This window comes from Tupaia chinensis, unplaced genomic scaffold (genome assembly GCF_000334495.1).
Source record: "Tupaia chinensis unplaced genomic scaffold, TupChi_1.0 Scaffold000667_1, whole genome shotgun sequence".
Classification (NCBI taxonomy): domain Eukaryota; kingdom Metazoa; phylum Chordata; class Mammalia; order Scandentia; family Tupaiidae; genus Tupaia; species Tupaia belangeri.
Window position 1 is genome coordinate 2,049,090 of NW_006160189.1, and position 7,891 is coordinate 2,056,980.

General features: G+C 36.6%; 1 protein-coding gene across 2 annotated transcripts in view; it reads right to left on the minus strand.

Moving 5' to 3' along the window:
- The window catches only part of CRISPLD1 (cysteine rich secretory protein LCCL domain containing 1), a 47,126-nt gene that overhangs the window by 13,875 nt on the left and 25,360 nt on the right, over positions 1-7,891 (minus strand). The window contains exons 2-5 of one of the 2 annotated variants that reach the window (XM_006159928.3): positions 5,167-5,285; positions 4,703-4,835; positions 2,897-3,012; positions 2,088-2,188 (exon numbers count right to left, since the gene is read on the minus strand). In XM_006159928.3, the coding sequence (XP_006159990.1) occupies positions 2,088-2,188; positions 2,897-3,012; positions 4,703-4,835; positions 5,167-5,285 (469 nt within the window). Of the gene's footprint in view, positions 1-2,087; positions 2,189-2,896; positions 3,013-4,702; positions 4,836-5,166; positions 5,286-7,891 lie in introns of those variants that run through there. The other variant, XM_014592161.2, reaches the window with a different exon arrangement.

Consider the following 7,891-nt stretch of genomic DNA (forward strand, 5'->3'; position numbering starts at 1 on the left):
GTGTTTTAAAGAGAGGCATTATTGTAACGTGCGTCCAAAAAAGACCTAGAAAGAAGGAAGAATGATGTCACAGGAATGTCAGCATTCAGTAAATACAGTAAACACGAGTGGGGAACAGGTAGTTGGAAATTTGAGGGTAGAGAGTACCAAAGACACTTATAAAATGAAAAAATGCTGCAAATATTTACAGAAATTTAAAAATAACTTACACAAAAGAGTGACAAAAATAGATACTTTTTTTTTCTTTTTAAGAGAGAAGTTTGCTATAGGGCACATGCACTCACCAGAGAGAGAGATAGACAGAAAGTGAGAAATCACCCTCCAGGGGGGATGGCCACACCGCAGTCCCTTCTCCCCTGTTCTCCTCTCAGGATTTCGGGCATGCACACGCATGCGCCCGGCCTGGGTTTTAAACCACTGGGTCTGGGACTCAAACTGTGGTTGACTATAAGAGTCCAATGACATAACCATTACGCCATCTGCTGGTCCCAAAAATAGATACTTCTTGTCTGTTCACTATAGCTAATGAGCATTCAGTCATTAAAGAAAACCATCACATCTCTATGAGCACTGAAAACATAAATGTATTAATATATTTTCTAATATACTCATTTTGCATTAATATTCATGAATCCTCATTAACAAAAAAGTATGAAGTAGTAAAAAATTTTTATTTGAATGATTTTCCACAAAGCTTTGTCACTCACATACATTTTATCTTCTTGTGCTATAAATAGAACACCATATTATATTATTCTTTTACAGACAAAATTTATTTGAGAGTTTAAGAGTGCTACTTTTGCAATAGTTTTGCATTTTTTTTTTAAGAGATTTTTGCTATAGTGTACGTGTGCTCACTGGAGAGACAGAGGCAGAAAGCAAGAAGTCACCCACTGGAGGGCATGGCCATGCCGCAATCCTTTCTCCACTCTCCTCTTGGGATCTTGGGCACACATGCACACACACCTGTTATGAGTTTTTTCATTTTTTTGTTTTTAAAGAATTATTTTCTTGGGACCAGCAGATAGCATAATGGCTATGTCGCTGGATTCCCATGTAGTCGACCGCGGTTCGCGTCCCAGACCCGGTGGCTTAAAACTCACGCCGGGCGCGTGTGCATGCGTGCCCAAGAGCCCGAGAGAATTGATCCTGAGAGGAGAATGGAAGAGAAGGGATGGAGAAGGGACTGTGGCGTGGCCATACCCCCGGGGGGGGGGGGATTTCTCGCCTTCTGTCTCTCTGTCTCTGTCTGTCTGTCTGGCGAGTGCACACGCCCTATCACGAAAACCTCTCCAAAAAAAAAAAGAATTATTTTATTTAACTTTATTTATTTTAATTTGACCACAGAGGGACAGAGAGAGAGAGAGAGAGAAGGAAAGTGAGGCAGCCAAGCTGCCAGGTCTGGGACCCGAGCCATGGTCAGTTGGTCATGTAGGAGTCCAGCACCCCCCAACTACCACTACCCAACCCCTCTCTTCCCTCCCCCACCTCCCCATGTGAGTTTTAAGCCAGCAGGTCTGGGACTCAAACTGCAGATGACCATGTGGGTTGTCCAGCGATGCAACCATTATGCCATCTGCTGGTCCCATACTTTTGCAATAGCTTTACAGTACTAACTTCTTTTGGTATTTCGGCATGAGGCATTATATAGTTTGCATTGAACATGTTGAATAAGTATAATTTACTGAACGTGGTTCAGTGATATACACAGAGAGGAATTTTTGCAAAAAAATTTTATAGTGCTAAAAATGAATTGCATTACATTGCTAAATCCTTTGAAATAATGACAGTTTTGGAAATAAAAGTTAAAATCAAGATGACTTTTAAAAATATAAATATAAATTTCACTCTAGAGTAATTTTAAAGTGGAATTAAATCATAATATTTCGCTTTAAATATATATCAGTATAATATTATGAATATTGGCATATTATAATTAAAATAAATAAAACAAAGTCTTTGAAACAGAGTTTTGGAGACTTTTCATGTAATACGTAAGTATACTTTGGTTTTTGTTTAAAATAAATTAATGCAAAAAATGGATAAAATAGAAATCAAATTGAATATTATAGGACACTAGCACTTACCTTTGTAGCACAGATTTTCTCTACAACCTCCTCCAAAACTTGGCGGGCATGCAGAACATGGCCGTCCATGTTTGTAAGGGGCATGGCCCCACCAGTTTCCCCTTAAAGAGATCATTCATTTTATTAGGTGGTCACCTAACAACATAACTAGGATGTTGTGAAATATCATTATATAAGTACCTATTAAGTGATGATTTTGGTGTGGAGATGTAAGACATTTATATATTTTACCACTGTACATAGTTATTTGGGTTATTAGGTTTAAATAGAGATTACTGCCTTAATCTCTTGAAAATTCTCAATGTAATTTGTTGCATCTATTGTTAAGAACAGCAAAATCAAACCTGTACAGAAAGCCAGAATTTGCTATGAGATACTTATTTCCATTTGTTTTAATAAGAACAGATCTTAGACTTAAATTTGACCCTTAGTATGGCTGTGTACTGTTTTCAGTGTAATTATTCAAATGGTTGTCACAAAGATGCAAATACACTTTTTGCTTAATCTATAGCTGCTAATTTCTAATAAATCAAAATTATAAAGTATTTATAGTATTATTCAATGAATAAACTGATGACATAAAATATATGATTCCTGTCTTTACACAGATTACATTTTCCAATTTTACGCTCTCTTTAAGCATGAATACTTTGCAATAGACAACTATAACTGTTGCCAGGGCAAATAAACTGAATTAAAACAACACACTCATCTCAACGATACACATGAAAATGAGAGAAAAAAAAAAAAAAACAGGACTATCAAGTAACTTCCATGTTGTTACTAACAATTTGCGTTCGCGTACTCACTTCGGGGAATAATTGCACACCAAGTAGACAGCTTTAGGCCATATCTGCCCCCAGATGTTCATGTTATGGCACAGATTGATGGCGCAACCTATTCTGCTACTGGTTGCCCACACCACCTACATTAGAGGAAAGAAAGGCTCAGAAACAGCAGGCTCCAATGAAGTAAGACCACGACATAGCTGAGAACAAAGTGCGAGAACTGAACTCGATAAACCAACATGTATCACTCAAAATAAAAGGAGGCAATATCAGCAGAGTATTCTTCCTGAGACTCTGAGACTTTGGGTAGTGTCAAATTCAACTGAAAACAGAAATCTACAGGCAAATAATTATATCTGGCTACAGAATGTCAGAATTTCAAATGGAATTTTATCAAATTATCCATATGCTACATCCTCAATCTGAATGTTGTATGTTGCTATGAAAAAGTTTGTTTTATAATAGAATTTCACATACTAAACAGAAAGTACTGGAGCAAAAGGTGAAGAACTCAGATTTCTGGGGCCAGCAGATGGTGTAAATAGTTATTTTGCTGGACTCTTATGTAGCTGACCATAGTTCAAGTACTAGAACTCCTTAGGCTCATATGTGTGCATGCCCAAAATCCTGAGAGGACAATGGAGGAAAAGGTATTGTGGCGTGGCCATACACCATGAGGGAATATTTCTCGCTTTCTGTCTCTCTGGCAAGTGCATGTGCCCTATAGTAAAAATATCTCTTAAAAAATTAAATTATTCAGATTTCCTATATTGTAATGATCTTTGCATTGTGCCTCAGGTTATGAATTGTTGCTGATCTTTTTTGTTTTAATTTTACTTCTTACTACTATTTTTTTAACTTGCTATAGGACATGTATGTGCAATCACCAGAGAGTGAGAGAGACAAAAAGGGAAAATGAGAAAGCAAACCACCAGGTCTGGGACTAAAACTACAGTCACTCAGGTGGGAGTCCAACACCTTAACCACCACACCACCTGCTGGCCCCTGTTAATGATCTTAAATCTTGTCATATGAAAAGGCAGAAAAAGATGATTATTTGGGAGCCAGCATGTGGTATGATGGTTAAAGTTGCTGGATTTCCACATGGACTACTGCAGTTTGAATTCCATTCTTGGTGGTTTGAAAATCATGCCAGGCACATGTATGTGTGTCCTCAAAATCCCAAGGAGAGAATGGAGAAGAGACTGTGGCATAGCCATCCCCCTGCAGGAGTATTTATCACTTTCCCATTCTCTTTCTGTCTCACTCCTCTCTGTGACTTTATGCACCCTTTGGCAAAAATCTTAAAAAGAAAAAAAAAAAGAATGATTTGTTGACTTTATATTACTGAGAATAAGTCATGAATATTCTAGAAACTCAGATCAGTGCTGAGCTTTATCTCGTTGAGTCTGCTTTTAGTTGTTTTAGACAAACACAAGCTATTCCAAATGTGAACTCTAAATAGATTTTTTAAAAATATCAAATGTCACTGGCAAATGAAACTGTATTTTCCATCATTGAAATAAAACTTTGACATTGAACATAGTAAATTTCTCCCCATAGGCATTTATGACGACCACATTAAAAAATGTTCTGTACGTAAAATCATTACAATAAACTCTTTCAAGTAATGTTTAGACATTTATGTGGTAATTACTTCTTTGTTTACAGAAATTTGCAGGCCTCTTCCACATCATCAACCACTATGTACATTGTTTTTTGTAGTAACCATAGCGAACTATGTAAGACACAAATTCACTAGCCTAAGTCCTCTGAAAGTACACTCACTCAATTTGCAGGAATAGAGTATAATACACCAAAACCTACCTGTGTATAATGAGTACAGACAGGACCAGAGCATCTGAATGGACAATACGGATTGCATTCATGTTCATATGGGTAGCTAAAATCTCTCACTTCATCATACCACGCTTGCACATGAAACGTTGGGGGCCTATATCTATTAGAAAGAAAATAATTACAAAGAACAAGTGAAGAAGATGTAAGACTAACTAGTACAAAACAGATAAATTAGTTTTGGCAGAAAGATATTTTTGCATGTCATGAATTGTGAATTCTTATGCCCAGTGCATTACTAATGTAGCAGTGATTTAAAACACAAATAAATCTATAACACTGCTGATGGTTCTGGTATAATATCTGGTTTTTGTTATTCTTGTGATTCCTTATTTATCTTTTAGGCACCGATTCTTTGACAATTTACAACAATAAATAATAAGCATTTCATTTCAAACACTTGTTTGCAAACATAAAATTGTACTTGAAGATACCTTCCCCAATGAGCTCCCAAATTCTGTCCAATTGATGGAAGCAAGCTAGCAGGTCCATGTTCCCACAAACAAGTTTCAGCCCAGGATTCTGCAGATCTTTCCAGCTCTACATCCCATGTCTACAGATTAAAACAAAAATGAGACATGCATCTGTCGGGTTTGGACAATTCTTCAGAATAGTGCACTCAGTTCTTATGTTTTCTTTCTCCTTCCTTTGTAAAGTCAACATCTCAGTCTGTGTTCTCATTACACTCAAAAGGCACCTAGAATTTTGTAAAAAAAAATCTCTAAATCAATCTCCTTTAGTTATCTCCTAACCCTCCTATCTACCCTGCAAGTGTTTACAAATAGTCAAGTGAACATAAGCATTCTAAGTGACTCTTCTGCCTAAAAACATCCAAAACCAAATCCCCATACATGTGATGCCCAAGCTCCTCAGTCGCATGGTTCCCCATCATAGAGCAGGTTATTCCTCACTCTTGCTAAGATTTCTTCCTCTACCTAAATATCCTTAACTATTTGTAAGACCTCACTTTTTCCTCACAATCTAGCTTTATAAAATACTTTCTCTGCGATCTTTTACGTTATCTTAGATGTAATCTATTCTCTTGCTGGGGCTCTTGAAGCTTTGATATACTCGTCTATTTAGCATCTAGTACATGGCCACGTTAGGAACTGGATACATTTCTTTTTTTATTATTATTTGTTTTTTGGAGATGTTTTTTGCTATAGGAGCGCGTGCGCTCACCAGAAAGACAGAGAGAGACAGAGAGACAGAAAGTGAGAAATCACCCCCCAGGGGGGATGGCCACGCCGCAATCCCTTCTCCTCCATTTTCCTTTTGGGATCTTAGGCACACACGCACATGTGCCCGGCATGAGTTTTAAGCCACCGGGCTCGGGACACAAACCATGGTCATGGTCGACTACATGGGAGTCCAGCGACATAGCCACTAGGCTAACTGCTGGTCCCAATTTCTGTCTTTTTCGTGAGGCTTTGAGTTATTGGGGACCCTTATTCAACTCATGCTAGTTTCTTTGACCTATTTTCTCCATTGTTTGCACAAGATGATTAATTAATGCTTGATGAATACATAAATGATTAATTTATCAAATTCCCACAAAAATATATTCTCTTTACATACACAATTTAATAATGGCAATTAATTTATAGGTTTAAAGTTTTACAAAGAAGTTACATCACAAAAGAAATACAAAAACAATTTTTAGGTCCTGAATTTGGTATTTAACTTGCTATTAAATAAAAAAATACTTAGTGCACCAAGTGTAAAAACACTGCATTCAGGTAAAACAGCTCAGTCTTGGCACTACAGTTAGATGACTATGAGCTTGTTAACAGAATAGGAAAGCAGTCCAGGGAATAGAACATGAGAACATAACCTATGTGATATGAATGACTTTAGAAAACAGAAAGATGAAATGAAATGATGTTTGGAAATTCAGATTCCTAGAATTTGACAGGTGACTGAAGGTAAGTGATGAGGGAAAAGAAAAAGTGAAGATTAATAAGGTTACCAAATGGGAAGGAAGGAAATATGGAGAGAAGTAGATTATTGTAACAGAAATATATGTGTGTGTGTGTGTGTGTGTGTGTGTGTACTTATATCCATCTTTCAGAGGTGACAAAAGACACTAGCATATATAACAAGTAGACTGTAGAAATAAACGACTAGGGTTCTGGGGAACAAATGCTCTGAATATTTGAATAGAAGTTATTTACTCAGAGATTAATTTCTTCAGGAAGATACTGTAGAATGAAAGGAGAACTTAAAAAGAAAAACAATGGTTATAAAAAGGTAAGTGAAGAAAAACAATGAGCAATGAGCAAGCAATGGAAGACAGGAAAGATGGGAGCAGAAAGGTTAAACTAAAAAGAGAATTAAATTATAAAAATGATGGGACAAGAGATTTCAGGAGTATTAATGGACAGTGAGTTCAAATACCACAAGAAATCAGGAAAGATGAGGTCACCGAAATATACATACTTGTATATTTAATTACAAATATATTTAGCAGAATGAACATCGAAGGTGCGCAACAGAATATAACATTCTTTGTTTAAGATGATGCATGTTAATATTCTTGGTTTGATTATTGCACACTGTATGCATGCTTGTTTTGTACCCCACAAAGATGTACATTGATATGTCAGTCAGAAAATACAGTGAAACAAAATGAGATTTGTTAAGTACAAAGTCATGATTAAGATCAATGATAGATAAAGAAATCAGAACGTAGAAGGTTAATAAGCTAATGGAAAGAGGAAATGGAGAAAACATGTGTTAGTTATTTTGTTAATTCCTCAAAAAGGAAGTGAATAAATGGAGCAGAGGCCAAAGACAAGATGCCAGGATCCAGGGAGAATTTGCTTGTTTGCTCTGGTTTTAAAGGACAGAAGAAACCTAATCATGACTGGACTGAAAGGAAAAGACACAGGGGAGAAAGGCATGAAAAAGATATATGTATTTGAGGATGGGAAATTTCTTCATTCATTCATACAGTTTTTCTTTTTAAAATATTTATTTAATTTCATTTGTTACTATTATTTTTTTAATTTGGCCAGAGAGAGACAGAGAAGAAACAAAGGAAAAGTGAGAAAGCACGCCATCAGGTCCGGGACCAGAAGCAAGGTTGGCCATGTGGGAATCCAGCACCCCTAACCACCATGCCACCTGCCAATTCCCATTCATCCATTTTCTTTTTTT